Source organism: Rhinatrema bivittatum, chromosome 9, assembly GCF_901001135.1.
Source record: "Rhinatrema bivittatum chromosome 9, aRhiBiv1.1, whole genome shotgun sequence".
NCBI lineage: Eukaryota > Metazoa > Chordata > Amphibia > Gymnophiona > Rhinatrematidae > Rhinatrema > Rhinatrema bivittatum.
Genome location: NC_042623.1, coordinates 212,291,914 through 212,311,904, shown reverse-complemented (window position 1 = coordinate 212,311,904; position 19,991 = coordinate 212,291,914). Strand labels below are relative to the sequence as shown.

Genomic DNA, 19,991 nt, shown 5'->3' with positions numbered 1-19,991 from the left:
AAGAAAATCTTCACTGAGTGACCTTCTGACAAGGACTTCTTCTGATCTCTCTAAATCCTACTTTTTCTGAATTTAGAGAGAGTACAAAGTGGTCAAAGAACAAGGTAGAAACACAAAACATTGATGCAAGAATGATGAAGAGCTGATTTATTTACAGGCCAGGCCAAGAACCAACAAAAACCTGCTTGGTCCCTTAAATATTTCAATGCTTCAAAAAAAAGCCTATCTTCAAGGGCAGTTTAACTGTAGTACAGCTGACTTCAAATTATCTCCCAGGAATTTCTCTCTGCCCTATCAATAACATCTGGACCTAACCAAGAAAGTGTTCCAAAATCACACTTCATCCCTGTGGCAGCTACTCCTACAAGAGCACTGAGCACCAATGATCATCAGGCACTATGGAAGAACCTTAGGATAAACTAAAGTGAGTTATAAAACTGGCAGCAAAAACATTTTATAAGAAAAGGAAAGAGATATAGTTCTCCAAAGAGGTGACTGAAAAAGTTAAGGCATGGGAGCAGCAGTAACAACCCAAAACAGAAAGCATGGGGTAAACTGTACAGAACAGCAGTTTACAACCCTAAACAGAAGGCATGGGGTAAACTGCACGGAGCAGCAGTTACAACCCTAAACAGAAGTAAGGGTAAACTGCACGGAGCAGCAGTTACAACCTTAAATAGAAGGCATGGGGTAAACTGCATGGAGCAGCAGTTACAAACTACAGACCAGTTAGCCTGACTTTAGTGCCAGGAAAAATAGTTAGAAAGTGTTCTAAAGATCAAAATCACAGAACAAATAGAAAGACATGGTTTAATGGAACAAAGTCAGCATGGCTTTTAACCCAAGGCAAGTCTTGCCTCACAAATCTGCTTCACTTTTTTGAAGGGGTTAATAAACATGTGGATAAAGGTGAACCGGTAGAATATGTAGTGTACTTGGATTTTCAGAAGGCATTTGACAAAGTTTCTTCATGAGAGGCTTCTAGGAAAAGTAAAAAGTCATGGGATAGGTGGCGATGTGCTTTCATGGATTACAAACTGGCTAAAAGACAGGAAACAGAGAGTAGGATTAAATGGACAATTTTCTCAGTGGAAGGGAGTGGGCAGTGGAGTGCCTCAGGGATCTGTATTGGGACCCTTACTTTTCATTATATTTATAAATGATCTGGAAAGAAATACGATGAGTGAGGTAATCAAATTTGCAGATGATACAAAATTGTTCAGAGTAGTTAAATCACAAGCAGATTGTGATACATTGCAGGAAGACCTTCTGAGACTGGAAAATTGGGCATCCAAATGGCAGATGAAATTTATTTATTCATTTATTTATTTAACATTTTTATATACCGAAATTCATGTGGCAAAGTTACATATCTTTTCGGTTTACATTATAACAGAAACAAGCATATAAGAATGCGATTACATCAAACCGGGAGAGTAAACTTGGATCAAGGAACTGGGGAGTAACTTACAAAGATACGATTAGGTAGTGAGATTCTATAACTGAAACCTGGCTGGTATCTGGAAGGTCCTGTTACATGGTGCTTGTTGCAAGGTGTATAACTTACAAAGATTACGATATGGTAATGAGATTCTACAACTGGAACCTGTCTAAGTGTATGGGAGTTATGTTACATGGTGCATATTGCATGGTGCATATTGATGGGCGATTATTGGTATGGGTTAAAAGCTTGTTCGAATAGCCAGGTTTTGAGTCTCTTTTTAAAGGTGATGGGGCAAGGTTCCTTCCGGAGTTCTGGAGGTAGAGAGTTCCATTGCGCAGGGCCTGCTGTAGATAGAGATCGTTTATTTAACGAGGTTTTGATGGGTGGGGCAAGTAGAGTATCTCTATAAGCTGTTCTCGCCAGTCTGGAAGGAATATGTGGTTGTAAAGGGGTATTGAGATCCAGTGGAATGAGATTGTGTATAGATTTGTGAATGATTGTGAGAACTTTGTACGAGATTCTGAATTTGATTGGGAGCCAGTGTAGGTTCCTTAAGATTGGGGTAATATGATTTCTTTTGTTAGACTTGGTCAGAATCCTGGCTGAAGCGTTTTGAAGCATTTGTAATGGTTTTATGGAGTTAGCTTGGGAGGCCGAGTAGAAGGGATAATGTGAATAAGTGCAAGGTGATGCATATAGGGAAAAATAACCCATGCTATAGTTACATAATGTTAGGTTCCATATTAGGAGCTACCACCCAAGAAGATATCTAGACATCATAGTGGATAACACATTGGAATCGTCGGTTCAGTATGCTGTGGCAGTCAAAAAAGCAACAATGTTGGGAATTATTAGAAAGGAATGTTGAATATAAAACAGAAAATGTCATTAATGTCATCGTATCGCCTCCATAGTGAGACCGCCAACCTTGAATACTGTGTTACAATGCTGCGTCGCCGTATCTCAAAAAAGATATAATTCGATGGAGAAGGTACAGAGACGGGACGACCAAATGATACGGGGAATGGAACAGCTCCCCTATGAGGAAAGACTAAAGAGGTTAGGACTTTTCAGCTTGGAGAAGAGACGGCTGAGTGAGGATATAATAGAGGTGTTTAAAATCATGAGAGATCTAGAACGGGTAGATGCAAATCGGTTATTTATTCTTTCGGGTAATAGGCTAGGGGGCACTCCATGAAGTTAGCATGTGGCACATTTAAAACTAATTGGAGAAAGTTCTTTTTCACTCAACGCACAATTAAACTCTGGAATTTGTTGCCAGAAGACGTGGTTAGTGCATTTAGTATAGCTGTGGATATAGCCTTCTGTTTAGGGATGTAAAAAAGGATTAGCTAAGTTCTTGGAGGAGAAGTCCATTACCTGCTATTAATTAAGTTGACTTAGAAAATAGTCACTGCTATTACTAGCAACAGTAACATGAAATAGACTTGTTTTTGGGTACTTGCCATGTTCTTATGGCCTCGATTGGCCACTGTTGGAGATAGGATGCTGGGCTTGATGGACCCAGTATGGTAAAAAAACAAAAAAAAGAACCTTAAAGAGAAGGCATGGGGTCACCTGCATGGAATGGCAATTACAACCGTAAACAGAAGGCATGGGGTAAACTGCATGGAGCGGCAATTACATCCCTAAACAGAAGGCATGGGGTAAACTGCATGGAGCTTCAATTACAACCCTAAACAAAAGTAATGGGGTAAGCATGGAGCGGCAATTACAACCCTAAACAGAAGGCATGGAGTAAACTGTACAGAGCAGAAGTTACAACCCTAAACAGAAGTAATGGGGTAAAACTGCATGGAGCGGCAATTATATCCCTAAACAGAAGGCATGGGGTAACTGCACAAAGCAGCAGTTACAGTCCTAAACAGAAGGCATGAGGTAAACTGCATGGAGCGGTAATTACTAGAGATGTGACTCGTGTGATCGATCGTCTTAACGATCGATTTTGGCTGGGGGGGGGGGATTGGATCGTCGCGGTTTTGTTTTTTTAAATATCGTGTAAATCGTAAATCGGGGGAGGGCAGGAAAACCGGCACACTAAAACAACCCTAAAACCCACCCCGACCCCTTAAAATAAATCCCCCACCCTCCCGAACCCCCCCAAAATGGGGGGGTTCGGGAGGGTTCGGGACCCCCCCACTGGGGTCCAGTGGGGGGGTCCCGGTGTGATCTTCCACTCTCGGGCCACGGGTGCGTTGATAGAAATGGCGCCGGCGCTACCTTTGCCCTGTCATATGACAGGGAAGTTAGCGCCGGCGCCATTTTGGTTCCTGTCCCCCGACTTCACGAGCATAGGAGATCGCTCCCGGACCCCCGCTGGACCCCCAGGGACTTTTGGCCAGCTTGGGGGGGCCTCCTGACCCCCCCAAGACTTGCCAAAAGTCCAGCGGGGGTCCGGGAACGACCTCCTGCACTCGAATCGTGTTGCTGTATTGCAAAATGGCCATACGGCCGGCGCCATTTTGGAAGATCACACCGGGACCCACCCACTGGACCCCAGGTAATTCAAGACATTTTGGGGGGGTTCGGGAGGGTGGGGGATTTATTTTAAGGGGTCGGGGTGGGTTTTAGGGTTGTTTTAGTGTGCCGGTTTTCCCGCCCTCCCCCTTCCCCTCCCCCTTCCCCCGATTTACGATTTTTGACGATAAATCGGGGGAATTCCTATTATATATCGCCTCTAACGATTTTTTGACGATTTAAAATATCGTCCGATATATTTTAAATCGTCAAAAAAACGATTCACATCCCTAGTAATTACAACCCTAAACAGAAGAGGTAAACTGCACAAAGTGGCAATTATCACCCTAAACAGAAGGCATGAGATAAACTGCATGGAGCGGCAATTACAACCCTAAACAGAAAGCATAGGGTCACCTGCACGGAGAGGCAATTACAACCTTAAAGAAAAGGCATGAGGTAAACTGCATGGAGCGGCAATTATAACCCTAAACAGAAGGCATGGGGTAAACTGCATGGAGCAGCAATTACAAACCTAGAAACCTTGCGGGGCACACTGGATTGGGCCATTTTAATCTTTATCTGCCATCATTTACTATCTTCCTATGTTACAAGTACAACCAGGTAGTGCAAGGCCTCTGCTTTTCTCTCCTCTGGTTCTCTGGTCTAAAACTTTTCACATGATTTCTCTCCTTTTTTGCAAAAAGAACCTTCCCACCTTTCAAGGGGGCAGCAGCACAGCATTTCCCAGGTCGGGGCTCTTGTTTGTTTTATTTTGTTTATTTATTTATTTATTTATTTATTTATTCGTTCTTTTATTACCGAGGTACGTAAAGGATTACATCACCTCGGTTTACAGTGAAACAGTAATTTAGCAACCAGCTTTACATATAACAGTTTAACACAGTAAAAAAAAACAATTAACCGAAAAGACTTTACAGAATATGCTGATTTCATTAACTATGAAACTATTGAATATTAATAATTAAGTATTACATGGGAACAAATTAACTGTCCTGTGGGGAGAAAGCTGTAAGGCTGTTCCACACCCAGGAGAGAAACAGTTCCCAGCAGCAAGAATCCATGTGCCTGTGCACCCTGTGTACCCTGGCAATTCTGGGGGCTGAGCATTAAAAACTGTGCCCTTGAAATTCAGCACAGGAGAGGCAGCCCACAGGCAGAGGGGAAAAGGAGACATCATAGCCCTGACATCCCCTAACAGTAGGACTGGACCCTGAAAGGGCCACATCCATCGTGGTGCACTGTGCTGAATTTAAAAGAACATCCTGACAACACTGAAAAGTTTGGTGACATAAAAGAAAAAAGTATTGAGAGATTTTAATACCGACTGTTCAAAATTCAGTATGATATAAAAGACATTTGAATATGTTTTTCCAAGTATACAGACATACACCCTTTTTTGGGAGAAGGTTTGATTATCAAACAAAACATTATTGAATAAGAGCCTTGTGGTTTGCATTGATAATGAGGATTATTGAAAGCAGTTTCTCTTGGGTGACTTCCAGAGAGCAGAAAACATTTAAAAGGTTGCTGAGTGTGTCCATGAATGGAAACAAACGCACTCTCACTCTGCTAATGCTAGTCTATGGAATGATGCATGCACTTGATTTAAACTCCTGATTGGAGTTTGCATGTCTCATTGCGTATTGGGATCTTGGTATATTAGTTTAGTGGGGAGCTGGTTAAGGATGTGAGAATGGGGGTTCTGGAGGAAGGGAGGGAAGTTTGGGAAAGTGGCTGGTTTAAACTGTTAGGGCAAGGAATAATACTGATACAAATTGATGTATTTGTTTTGTGGTTTGGTTTTAAATCGTAGTTATTTTCTCTTTCTGGTTGTATCTGTTTTTTGCCATTTCAATAAAAAGATTTTGAAAAAAATCTCTCAATAAAATTCACTTCAGCAGCTTATGTATTTATAATTGGGCTGCATCAGTGAGCCAACAGCCCAAGTCCTGTGATAATGAACAACACAAAACACATGCAGTTGCCTCTGGGATAGCTCCTTTGATAGTTCACCTAGTAGAGCAGAAGATTGTAGAGGATGGTACAAAGATCCCTAGCTCACTGGTTTGATGATGGCTCACAGGAAGATTGCCCTGGAGCCCATAGACGTGTTGCTGCCCTTGTGCCAAAAGGTTGATGGTTTCAATCCCAGCAACTTGTCTGAATGGAAATTGAAGGAAAGCACAATGTCAATGCTAGCTACATTTTATGAGGGTAATTCTCAAAAGCTATTTACCTGTACTAGAAATGCCGAAATTTGGTATTACTGAGAACCACCATGGCACATTTTTATTGCCACTATGTTTTTAGGACCCATAACTGAAAGAAAACGAATGTTTTTGGTGAACAAATTGCTGCTGTGTATTAAGTACAGACAATAATTCTACATTTGTCTATTTATTTCAAAGTTTTGGTGGTACAGTTTGTGATAGACACCTGGGAGTGGCAAACACCTTAGAATTGCCGCCGGCCCAAAAATATGCAATTTTGTTTTAGGCCCTGTATTGAAAGAAAACATAGGAATTACTTACAATACAAATAAAATTATCTTTCTTTCACATTTAAACAGTGTTTTTACAGGTATTTGATATTTTTCACATGAAAATACAGTTTCACTAGGCACATTTTTATGCAATTGAGAAGTGTCAGGATTCAATCTGTGTACGTGATCACAGTGGGTTGAAATGCTGCGAATTTCATTATTTATGATTACCAGTATTGTACATACCCACAATGCATTTCAAGCTGGGCCTAAACATACAGTATGATATACAGTACACATATTCCTAACAATATAATCAGGCTCGAACAGATGCTGCTGTAAATGATTGCACAAATAAAAAGTTCTCTTAGTGGGAAGCAGTACTTCTTTGATAAGACACAGCAAATCCTAAAGGATGTTTGATTTGAATATCAGTCAACTGACTGATGTAGTCATCTCAAACAATACAAAGAGATAATGAATGGCCTATTTACAGCTTTGGTCAATAAGACTAAAAACTATCAAGAACATCAGTAAGCAAGAAGACTAGATACAGAAAAAAACATTTCAAACCTTTACAGAACCTTCTCACCTCTGATGATCACATCTTCCTCTTTTTTCTCTTTCTAACATGCTTGCACATCATATGAAATATATCTACCTTTATTTATTTTTTCTACTGTACCGCTGTCCTGGAAAGTGAACTCAGAACCTTGCATGTCATTGCTAATAATAATATGATTACCTATGACCTTCAATTTCTGAGAATTTTACCCACAAATTATGACAAGTGGAAAAAGACACATTCACCAATATGAAAATGTGCCAGTTGGCGGTTCTACGATATTCCACTTGTGAAGCAAACACTGGAGTGTAGGAAGTTAAAATTTTCAGAAATCAAAGTTCATAAAATCTACAAATTCACAGAACTGCAAGCCACTGTGATCATATACACTGATTGTGCAAGCTTTTAAAATTTGCACAGCATAAAAATGTGCTGACGGAGGTTTTAGTGTTTTAAATGGGTTGAAAACTGTCCACCCAGTATTCATGCAAGTATAAGTAGGGATGTGGTCCCACAACTCACTCACTTCTACTGGCATTGACAATATTGGGGCTGGCATCAGGGGCTTTGGGCTGTGCATAAGGACACTATGGGGCCGATGCAATATAGTGCACTCAGCCAAGCGCACTAAATAACCCGCATTCCAACGCGGGTTAAATAGGTGCTTATCCACCCCCTAATGCAATAGGGGGATTAGTGCCTATTTAACCCGCGTCGGACGTGGAGTGAATGTAATAGCGCTCATCACATGCAAATGCATGTGAATGAGCATGTGAATGTTCACTCCGCATGCAAAAAGATTAATGTGCATCTCAGATGCACATTTATCGCTCAGAAAAGAAGAAAAAACTGCTTTTCTGTACTTATTTTTAAAGTAAAAAATTTAAAGCAAAATAAATAAATAAATGGCTCGGCAGACCGCCGTGTTATGAAGACCGACTCTGGTAAACTCTGTGTCTGTTTTCATAACCTGCCTGTCTGCCAGTAATTAAAACAGCCGCCGACTCGGCTGTTTTCATTACTGGCAGACGGGCAGGTTATGAAAAGACTTGCTCCTCTGAGCCTTTCATCTCACTCTCACTGGATTGCTTCCCCATCCATTTCTGCTATCTGGTTCCGTTCTCCTTCAACAACCCATCCTATCTCTAGCTCTCTCCACTCTCCATCATCCCACACTGACTGTCTTTCCCCCAACCATTCCCTCTTGCTCTCATCCTCTCTCTGCCATTTCATGTTACTCCCTCTTGCGTTCTTCCATCCCTTACAGTCTGACTCTCTCACCCCCAATTATCCCCATCCAATCAGCCTCTCTATGATTCATTTTCAGCCCTATTCACCCTCCTGCATAATCTCCTATCCCATCCCCACCCCCCCCCACCCCCAATATTCTTAACTCCCACTCATACCCCTTCCCCCAGCACCCCTATTGGCTCTCACATACATACCCTCTCCACCACTATCACCCCTTGGTGTGTCTCTCCCTCAAATGTTTCCCTCCTCCCAATCGCCACACCCATTCCCATCCATCTTCACCTCTGGCTCTCTGTTAGTTCACCACCACCACCACCTTTACCACCTCTGTCTCTCTCTCATACACTTTCCATCACCAGTTCTGACTTCCCCATTCATTTTCTGCTATCTCCTACTCCTTACAATTCTCTTTCCACCTGCTCTCTTAACCTCCTCTCCAGCTCTTGCTACCATACTTTCACACACATAACCTCTTCCACCCATGTACTTTTCATGTACCCCCTACCCTGGTTCTCTCTCACTCCCTCTATTCTGGCACACACATTCTGTGCTACTTGCTAACTTCATGGAGTGCCCCCTAGTCCTTCTATTGAAAGAGTAAATAACCGATTCACATTTACCTGCTCTAGTCCTCTCATTATTTTATAGACCTCCATTATATCCTTCCTCAGCTGCCTCTTCTCCAAGCTGAAGAGCCCTAACCTCTTTAGCTTTTCCTCATAAGGAAGTTGTTCCATCCCCTTTATCATTTTGTTCACCATCCATAACTCTTCCTTACCTCATTATTTTAGTTTTTATTCACATTAACATAAGAACATAAGATATGCCATACTGGGTCAGACCAAGGGTCCATCAAGCTCAATATCCTGTTTCCAATAGTGGCCAATACAAGTGACAAGTACCTGGCACATACCTAAACATTAGATAAATCACAAGCTACTCTTGCTTTATTAATTACCATAATAGCAGTTTATGGATTTTTCCTCTAGAAACTTATCCAAACCTTTTTTAAACCCAGTTACACTAACTTCTGTAACCGTATCCTCTGGCAATGAATTCCAGAGCTTAACTATGTTTTCTTTGATTTGCTTTATTTTCTTTGATTTGCTTTAAATGAGCTACTTGCTAACTTCATGGAGTGCCCCCTGGGGTCCTTCTATTATCTGAGAGAGTAAATACCTGATTTACATTAACTTGTTCAAGACCTTTCATGATTTGTAGATTCTGCCTTTTATGTGGTTTACATTTGAGTACTTCCCTATCCCCAATCTATGGGGCCGATGCAATAAATTGCGCTCAGTTTACCACTCTGGTCTACGCACGTTTTGGATGCGCTAGATTAGCACAGGATGCAATAAGGAGATTGTGTGCAAAACTCATGCCCAAACAAATGCATAGCCAATTGTACCCATCATATATAAATTCCATGTAGATGAGGCTATTAGCTATGACCTCCCAATGCAGGAAATTGCAGGGTGCCCAATGCACACTTTTTAATGCTGCAAATTTAACTCCAGCCCTGGAGGTGGCGTAAAGTCAATTCGTAAGTCAGGGGCTCATGAAAATTTAAATGTGCTGTCCTCTGTGTGTTTTCCTACTTAGTATCATTGTGGCACTTACATTAACTGCTTGCAGTGTTGAAAAATAAATGTATATTGGCTTGATTTAAAATAAATTCTTATGGCTGCACAATTTAGATGCCCATAGCAAGGGGCGCTTAGCTGTGGGTGTCTTCAGCAACCTCGGCAAAATAATGCAGAAATTGGCCTGAAGAAGTGGGATAAAAACAAATGCTTGTATTGAATTCCCATTGTAATTATGGACATCCGATGCATTTGAGCACTATGGATGCAGAATTCTTCCCTAGCGCACCCTTTTTTTGTGCAGCCCGTCCTTTAAATACTGCATCAGGTGCTCAGGGGATGTGGCTGCTGCACGTTCGGAAAATGGGTGCTCAATATGAGTGACTATTTTCAGCAGGCGTCTTATTACTAGAGATATGAATCGTGTCCTCGATCGTCTTAACGATCGATTTCGGCTGGGAGGGGGAGGGAATCGTATTGTTGCCGTTTGGGTGTGTAAACTATCGTGAAAAATCGTTAAAATCGTGAGCCGGCACACTAAACCCCCCTAAAACCCATCCCGACCCTTTAAATTAAATCCCCCACCCTCCCGAACCCCCCCCCCCCAAATGCTTTAAATTACCTGGGGATCCGGCGGTGGTCCAGAACGGTGGCGGTCCGGAACGGTCCCCTCAATAGAATCGTGTTGTCTTCAGCCGGCGCCATTTTTCAAAATGGCCGCCGCAAAATGGCGGCGGCCATAGACAAAAACGATTCGACGGAGGAGGTCGTTCCGGACCCCCGCTGGACTTTTGGCAAGTCTTGTGGGGGTCAGGAGGCCCCCCCAAGCTGGCCAAAAGTTTCCTGGGAGTCCAGCGGGGTTCCGGGAGCGATTTCTTGCCGCGAATCGTTTTCGTACGGAAAATGGCGCCGGCAGGAGATCGAGTGCAGGAGGTCGTTCAGCGGCGGTCCGGAACCCCCGCTGAACGACCTCCTGCAGTCGATCTCCTGCCGGCGCCATTTTCCGTACGAAAACGATTCGCGGCAAGAAATCGCTCCCGGAACCCCGCTGGACTCCCAGGAAACTTTTGGCCAGCTTGGGGGGGCCTCCTGACCCCCACAAGACTTGCCAAAAGTCCAGCGGGGTCCGGAACGACCTCCTCCGTCGAATCGTTTTTGTCTATGGCCGCCGCCATTTTGCGGCGGCCATTTTGAAAAATGGCGCCGGCTGAAGACAACACGATTCTATTGAGGGGGCCGTTCCGGACCGCCGCCGTTCTGGACCACCGCCGGATCCCCAGGTAATTTAAAGCATTGGGGGGGGGGGGGGTTCGGGAGGGGGGGGGATTTAATTTAAAGGGTCGGGGGGGGGTTTTTGGGGGGTTTTTAGTGTGCCGGTTTTCCTGCCCTCCCCCTTCCCCCGATTTACGATTTTTAACGATAAATCGGGGGAATTGGTATTTGTATCGTGGCCCCCTAACGATTTTTGATGATTTAAAATATATCGGACGATATTTTAAATCGTCAAAAAACGATTCACATCCCTACTTATTACATCGGCCCCTATGTTTGTAGTCTCTCATCTCCCTCACTTCTCCTTAGTCCTCTTTGAATTAAAATCACTCAAGGTTCTAGGCAAAGTTATGTTGTAAGATGATTCTATGTAACAGTTGATTTTTATAGTATGAGAACATTTTTTAGCTCCTTTGTTTCTGAGACTACTTTTCAACTGATATGTCTTAATACATTTTATGGATTGTGTAACTATATACCTCACCTTACTTCAATTTTAACTTATTTAAATAGTGTTTTTTTGTATTTACTGTGGTTAGCTGCTAGAATAACATTTTATAAATGACAGATGTCCAAGTAAGGAAGCACCTTCCAGAGAAGACGCCGTGACTGTTAGTCGCCAGCCTGCACATGGTTATTCAATAACTTTTCAACACAGTAATATAGTAAATAACGACATCATTTTAAAATAGTCCTTAATTAACTAACTACATAAGGATCCAATAGAAATGTAGCACCAATGATCTTAATCTTCAATACATTATGAAACAGAATTGTTTAATTTGAGAAATGGATGCATACTTTACTTATAGTGAATGCAGGTGTACTTTTATTATAATCAAATACTTGTTTAATCCATTTTAAATCATTTATCCATGGGACGATATTACCAGACGGCTCGATCTGAAATACTGAGCAAATGAGAGATAGCAATAAGCTCATTATAGTGCTTTGCAATCGTTCTTCCTCTTTTTCCAGAGAATTAAAAGATCAAAGGCTTTCCTTAGAGGTTCTGAACTGGAGAAGCTCCTTGGGTGGGAATGTGCTACGGATGGACTTTTGCCATTGCTTCGGTTACATTTCACAGAGCTGCAGTCCCTCAGCTGGTCAGAATCAAAGTGTTAGGAACCTGACAGTCTGATAAAGCTCTTGACCTGCCTTCCCGTTATTTAAGACAGGATTGGAACTTCTAATATTAATAAACTGAACCACAACCCGATCAGGGACAATATATGGCTTCGCTTTCTTTCGCTTGCAACCAAGGATTTTTGGGAAGATGCCTCCTTATTTCTTGGCTGTAAAATGCGTAGATGATGGGGTTAAGGAGGGAGTTTGTTTCTCCTAAGAAAAATAAAACGTCTTTCAAGAGATCCAGCAGATTGCAGGAGGTACAGAAAGCCTGGACAAGGCCTGTAATGTAGTAGGGTCCCCAGGACAGGATGAAGCAGATTGATGACGATCAGCACCGTCCTGGCTGCCTTAAAGTGGTAGAGTGCAACTGTATGAGTCCAGGGGACGCTGTCCCTCACCCCTGTGCTCTGAATCCCTTCGGTGGTGGAAGTAAGCGATCTTTCCCACAGCTGTATGAAGGGACACCAAAGTGACCAAGGCCGGCACGAAGATGCTAAAACAAAGGATACAGAGATACTCTTTTTTAGTTGCGTAAGGGAGACCGCAGACGCCAGGGTAATTGTCTCTTGTAAGGCAGGCGAAATAAGGGCAGTTGGCCCACAAGAAAGGAGGTGAGCCACATAGCTGCTAATCAGAGTCATCACGGATCTCTTGTTCATGATCTTCAGGTAATGGAGGGGCAATCTCACGGCTAAATACCGGTCCAAGGAAATCAAAATCAGAGTCAAGGTGGAACCAATGCAAGGGGTGATGGTAAACATATTCTCAACAAGCACAGGAGCAAATTATTGTCGAAATCGCCATCCAAGAGGTCATCAAGAGACTCCACAATGCACATGAGCCCACCAGCAGATCGGCGGCAGCAAGATTCAGGATGAAAATATAGCTGTTGCCTTGACTCCTCTTCATTATTTGGTGATGATTACAATTACCAAAATGTTAGCTGCGGGTATTAATAAACTGAGAACTGCATGCATCACAGCATAGAGGACATTGGTCATCTTCTTTGGAGTACTTTAAGCGAAGCAGCTAAGGAAATGAATCGAAAAATCATGCAGATCTTCCACGGTGTGGGCATTTTCTTCTGAAGTTCTCCCCAGTCAGTGTTTCCCATTAGCCATCTCCAGAATAGAATTCAGCAGATCAAGGTGTTCACAACTGAAACGCCCATTAGGTTTTAATCTCTGTTTGCCTGTTTAAAAGTAAAGCCATTATGATCTATCATCGGCAAGAAATCAGGTCATCCTCATTTCCCCCCAAAACCAGTTTGCTTCCTTGTTTATTAATCTGTCAGTAAATCGGATCCAGGTCTCCCCCCTTCGGAATTGGGCGAGAGAAGCAAAGCGATCCAAGTTGTCTTCGCGGGTTCCCCCTAGCTCTCTCAGAGGCTTCTCAAACATTTATGGGGGGGGGGGGGGGAGGTAAATGAGAAGGCACTGGAGGAAGAAACAGAGAAGGCGTGGGAGAGCGCTGCTTTATTTCCTGGACCTGTGGTTTGACGCAGTTAACCAGCAAAGTCTTCAAAATAAATAAATTAAAGCATAATCGCTTGATCAGAAAAACTGTGGAGAGAATTGATAACAAAGTTTCCCCTGCTGAAAGAAATATAGCAACACTAAGCCAATAGAGGTGCTCAAACCATCGTTCGCCCCCCGCCCCGCCCCCATCCAAGTGGTTTCTTAGTATATAATCGAATGAATATGCATGAGAAATATTTGCATCTGTTGGAGGCAGTTCATGCAAACACATCTTATGCATATTCATTAAGATATCCTGAAAAGCCGACTGGCTGAGTGGGGAAGAGGGTGGGGGCAAGGAATGGTTTGAGCACGCATGTTACTTCCTTCAGCAACGGAGATCAATATGGAAGGTATGGGAGAAATCGGAGAGCTGCTGATTTCAGCACCTCAGACAGCGACGGCAGTATAATATCCTGCGTAGGTCTGGGCTATTTTTCATCTTCATTGCTAGTTATCCAACCATTTAAAATGCTGAGTGTCTTCTGAGAACTCTTTAGAAAGGTAGATATTGAACCCCAAAGTATCTGCAGCAGAGGTCTGTGACAAGACAAATTGTTAAATCAAGACTGAAAAATGTCAACCACATAGACACTTTGCAAAACAGGCACATTGCAAAGGCATCCACCATTTCTTAAAATTATGGAAACTCCTTGCTGCATTTGGGATGGATTAAAAGTTATTTCAAGTGGAAATTTCAAGATTTTAATACCTTGGTACTAATTAAAATTGTAATGGCAATGACCCAGTAATAGAGATGATATACTCCAAGGCTGTTTAAGATTTACAGAATAATCCTACCTCAATGCCTGGAAATCTCGACCAGCCAAAAAAAAACCCCTATTATTGTTGTGAAATGATTTAGTTAAACTGGGAAACAACAATGTAAAAGCCTCTTGCTAAAGTGTTTGGATGAGTTAAAAATGGCATGTCGCAAAATGAAATTATTCTGGTCAATATGCTGAATGCCTGTGTCCAAAATGACCAGTAAGTGCAACTTGATCCCGATGACATATATCAATCTGAATGGAATGTGGGATCCCATTCTGCTCCGTTCTATATACTGAATGTACATGCCATTCTGTTGTCCTTCTTTTCCCATGGTTTTATATGGAAACGTTCTGTTCTCATTTTTCAGAATGATATATTGTCATTTAGTTCACATTTATTCCACTTGACTAGAATAAGAGTGCCACTTAAACACTTAACAGACACCATTTCACAAGAGTTTGAGATAATGGTTATAAATAAAATTTCACTGTAACTAGGCAATTCAAATATAGTACCTTTTGTATTTTCAAATAGTAGATGACTTTTTGAAAAATATTTGGAAGCTTAAAAAAGTTAAAAATGTTTTTCCTTTAAAAAAAACAAAACAAAACAGGATATTGGTTAAGGGCTGATTTCAGACTTTTCAGTTAATCCATTTGATGCTTACTCACCAGAAAATTTGAGATTGATTAATTAGGTTTGTTTCTGGAGGGAAATTGGAATCTGAACCAGCATCCCAATAATCCTGGGCATGAAACCACAAACTGTAGTTCCTGCCAGAACCAAGTACCAGTGATTCTGGGTCTGAACAGTAGGTGTTGATGGTGGAAACCGTTTTCCCCACAGCTACTTTGTACAAACAAATTTTGAGAAATAGAGTAACTTACTCTTTGGGCTCTATTTTTACAGTTTAATTGTGTAAAACATTCTTAATGAATAAAATTAGAATTTGCACTCATTCTAACTTTTGGAATGCTCTGTAACACACAGAGCATATTTGGACAGGGTGGACGATAAACATAACAACTTTTGCTCTAGATCATTATAACAATCATGGGAACGGTAACTTTCAAACAGCTGCATGGGTGCACATGTACACACATATGCTGGCTTCTGCACACAGACGTGGCCATTTAATAACATATGATATATGCATACAAAATCGGTTGTACGTGCGTACATGTGCACGCAATTTTATATGGATGCGTGCATGTGCATGCAAATGGTGGCTCTACTTACCAAGTAAGTGGTTGGGATTTTATTAAATACGCTGGCCAATGCAATATTTCTATTTCCCAGTTCACCCTTAGTTCGCCCAGTTAACAAATTGGATTTTCTAACTCTCCCCCATGATACTTAGCCTTTCTTTTGCCCTATTAATCCCTGACCCTTAAAACCCCCGCTGACACGCCTAATTTTTTGTATTTTAATACTTACACACCTACCATAGCAGAAGTAAAGTTAAGGGGTAGGGGACCCTGGCGTGCACTTGTGCATGTAAATATGTGCACATTTCAAGGTAACTTCCTGGAATGCCCATGTCCCATCCTCTGTCCAGACCACACCCACAACCCCTCCTCCTTTTTAAAAGTTTTTGATTTATGTGTGTACCAGGAGATACGTGCATACTTGCGTGCTTTTAAAGTCCGCGCAGCACGCACCAGCCCAAGACACACTCGTACCTCCTGGCTTTGGTGCTCATAGGGCTTTTAAAATTGACCTTATAGTTTCAATCTAGACATAATACAGAAACTCTACTACTTTCAAAATTGATGTTTCATAGAGGTTTCGATACTGACCAGAGATACTTTCTGATTTTCTAGATATTTCTTCAGCATTTGATATGCTAGATCACAAATTGTATTTGGCAAGATTAATAGATTTGGCATCCTTGGGAATGTTCTTGATTGGCTTAGATAATTCCTTAGCAATTGTTTCCAGAATATGCAGCTTGGTGATCATGTTTCATCATGGTCCTCTTATTGAAGGGGAAAATCACAAGGCTCGGCACTCTCATCTATGTTATTCATTTTTTTATAGGAGACCTATTTGATGTATTCTTCCTGATTTAGATTTGGATTTTAATTGTATGCTGATGATATTCAATTCACTTTTCCTGTGTCTGATTCTTTAGATTCAGCCTTGGAAACATTAAGAGAGTCTTGGGATGTATCAGACAATGGCTTTTAAGTAATAAATTATGCCTGAATTTTTTGTTCTTAGCTAGGCAGGTAAAAAATGATCTCTCTGGTTTTGTAATAATTGATGGACAAAATTTTCCAATCACCACTCAGGCCTGTAGCCTTGGAATGATTTTTGATGCCACCTTGTCTTTAAAGCACCATGTTAAGACAGTTATTCAAAAGTTTTTTGTTTTTTATAAATTATGTACAGTTCGGCAATTACAACCTTTTTTATCTCCTTCAGATTTTTAAGCCACTTCGACTGTTGCAATTCTGTTTCTTGGGGATTCCACATTCGACATGAGAGCCCTTCAGATAGCCCAAAATGCAGCCACATGTATCATTTCCAGGGTGTCAAGAATGCAGCATTATCACCCCAATTTTAAATCCTTATATTGGCCTTTGGAGGGTGACATTGAAAATAGTGTTATTTATTTGTAAAGTGTTACATGCAATTGTGCCAGCATCAATGAGAGCATTACTCAGTAAGAATTTTCTAGAGATCCCATCAGCTAGATGGTATCGCCTATGTGAAACATGTGTGCAGGCTTTTGTGGTGGTCGGACCTGAATTATGAAATAATTTGCCAGAGGACATCAGATCAGAAACCTGTATAAGCCCTTCAGGAAAAAAAAGTTAAGGCCTTTCTATTTCCAAGAGACCTAACATTTAGATCAATTTTATCTCTGCCTTATTTTAAATTTGCCCTGGTATGTATGTATCTTTGGCAATCAACTTAGGTCAATTTTGATCTAATCTGTTTTAATTAAAACAGCATGCCTATTTAGAATGATAATACAACCATTAGTAATGCCAATTTTTGGTATTGTTAGGGGTAACGATAAAGAATATACAACAGCTCCAGATGATACAAAATCTGGCAACCAGACTGGTGTATGGCTGTCCAGGATGAATCACTGCTAAACTGCTGTTGGTGGAATTGCACTGGTTGCCTATTAAGGAAAGGATTATGTTTAAGATTATGATGTTGATGTCTAAGGTTAATTAGGGCAAAGGAACAAGTTATTTAATAAACAAAGTGCAGAGACAGGTATCCTAGAGTGAGGATGGTGAAAAAGGTAGGGTCAAGGAAGAAGATGCTCTCGGTGCTTAGGTCAGTGTGTTGGAACTCAGCATTGGTAGACATTAGACTGGAGGCAAATTATCTGACTTTTAGGGAAAAAAAACTTAAGCCTTGGTTATTTCTATGCCCTAACTAGTTTTTTATGATTTTTATGTTTTTACTAATTATTAAAAATGATTGTATTGTTTTATTGTATTTTATTATTATTTTTGTAAACCGCCTTGGTCAGCTTGCTGTTTCTGCAGTATAGAAGGTTTAAGATATTAATAAAATAAATATTTTATAATTTCATGTTTTAGTTTTTAATCTTAGTTTTATTTACTGTTTTATTTCATTTTATGTGTTTATGCTATTCACTTTATGGATTGACTATCATGTATCATTTAATTATTTATTGCACCTTGTATTACCATGGTTTTATGTAACTTTTACAAACGTATTTGTATGTCACCTAGGAATTTTTGATAGGTAAGATATAAATCTTGCAAATAAAAATACCCTTTTTGAAACTACAGTGTGCTTAACCTCAGACATTTCTTCTGCAGAAGTGACAGAGAAGTCCCGGGGCCTAGTTAATACACAATGTGATAAAAGTTATTACTATTTGAAATGTATCCAGTCTTTCTAGGGTAAATATAGCACCAACCAGTTTGAGTCATACAAAAGGAAAGAACAAGATATTTGGACCTTTGAAACCATATAAAGCATAACCCACTGCATCTAGAAGGCTAAGACAGACCATGTGACTTGTGCATTTAAGTTCAAGTAATTCCTGAAGGTTGGAAGACCCTGACCTCATCACTGTGCTTCAAAGCGTCTTTATCTGCAAATGCATCAGACTTACCCCAGGGTGCAGCAACAAGGACCTCTGACCTGTCTTCCAAATACAGTCTAGAATGAATTCCGATAGCAAGCAGCATCTCCTAATATGTAGCAGACTCCTTTAATCACTCCATTCTTCTTGTTTCTTTTCTACTTTTTATTCTATCCAAACCTCTATCGCCACTATCTTAAGGGAACCCTCCCATCATTTTTCAGTGTTTAATTTGATGTTTTGTTGTGTACCAATGTGTGCAATCTCCAGTAATGAATACCTATTTTATTATTTATAGTGTGACTCTACAGCTGCCTGTTAGGGGGGGACAAACTGAGCCACTCCTTGTTTTGCCTCATTGTATACATAGGAACACAGTTCTGATTTCCTAGCTGGAATACATTTCCATAAATGGGATAAAACCAGGACTGATTCAAACTTGTCTCCCCTGAAATGGAACTATAGGGCCACTCTATTTATTTAAACCAATTATTTCAACAGTAAATTCAGTCACCAAACAGCAATATTATTATGAGTCCCTGCCCAAAAGAGTTTATGAACTGGGACGGTAACTTTTAAAACAGCCGTGCAGGTGTACATGTCATGTGTGTGGCAGCTCGCGCGTATGGATGTAGCCATTTATTAACATATACGAGTATATGCATATATGATATAAAATTACCCATGCACACAATTTGTAAGGATGCATGCTTATGCATGCAAATGCTGGCTCTGTCGCGTAAGTGGGGAGATTTATTAGATACACACACACCAACGCAATTACTGGTTTCCCCAGTTTGTTCCCAGTTCACCCAGGTAAAAGCACCCGGACTTCTATCCCCCCTAGCTAGACAGCCTCCCTTTTACCCTATTAACCCTGACCCTTCAAAACCCCGCTGACTAGCCCTGATATTTTTTATTTTAAAACTTACACGCCATCCGTTGCAGAAGTAGAGTTACCCAGGAGAGGACCCCAGCACGTGCCTATGTGTGTAAATACTTACGCACCGGAATGCCTATGTCCCACCCAGACTCTGCCCACATCCTAGCCCCTTTTTTGACTTCTTGATTTGTGGTGCGTACTGGGAGATACATGTGGACTTGCATGCCTTTTAAAATCTGTGCAGTGCGTGCTGGCCCAAGTCACGTGCATATCTCTTGGCTTTGGTGCGCATAGGGCTTTTAGAATCTACCTTTAAGTGGGTATCTGAAGTCATGGGGGTAAGGTGACTGTCCTAAGGTCATAGTGAGGGCACCTAGCAGCAGCAAGACTTGAACACAAGCCTCCCGGTACCCAACATAGTCTAACTCCAAGGCCACCCTGACTTCCTGTGCGGGATGGGTGATCATGTTGCAGTCTGAATGTCTGAAATAGCACCGGGTCGAGATTCT

At 41.3% G+C, this 19,991-nt stretch overlaps 1 protein-coding gene across 1 annotated transcript; it reads right to left on the bottom strand.

The window, feature by feature from the left end:
* Window positions 1-12,212: 12,212 nt before the first annotated feature.
* GPR119 (G protein-coupled receptor 119) lies at window positions 12,213-13,255 on the bottom strand. The gene is given in 8 exon segments (XM_029617352.1): window positions 12,213-12,371; window positions 12,373-12,549; window positions 12,551-12,643; window positions 12,645-12,793; window positions 12,796-12,987; window positions 12,990-13,076; window positions 13,079-13,141; window positions 13,144-13,255. Coding segments are annotated over 8 exon segments (1,008 nt in total). The 5' UTR covers window positions 13,232-13,255.
* Window positions 13,256-19,991: the final 6,736 nt, after the last annotated feature.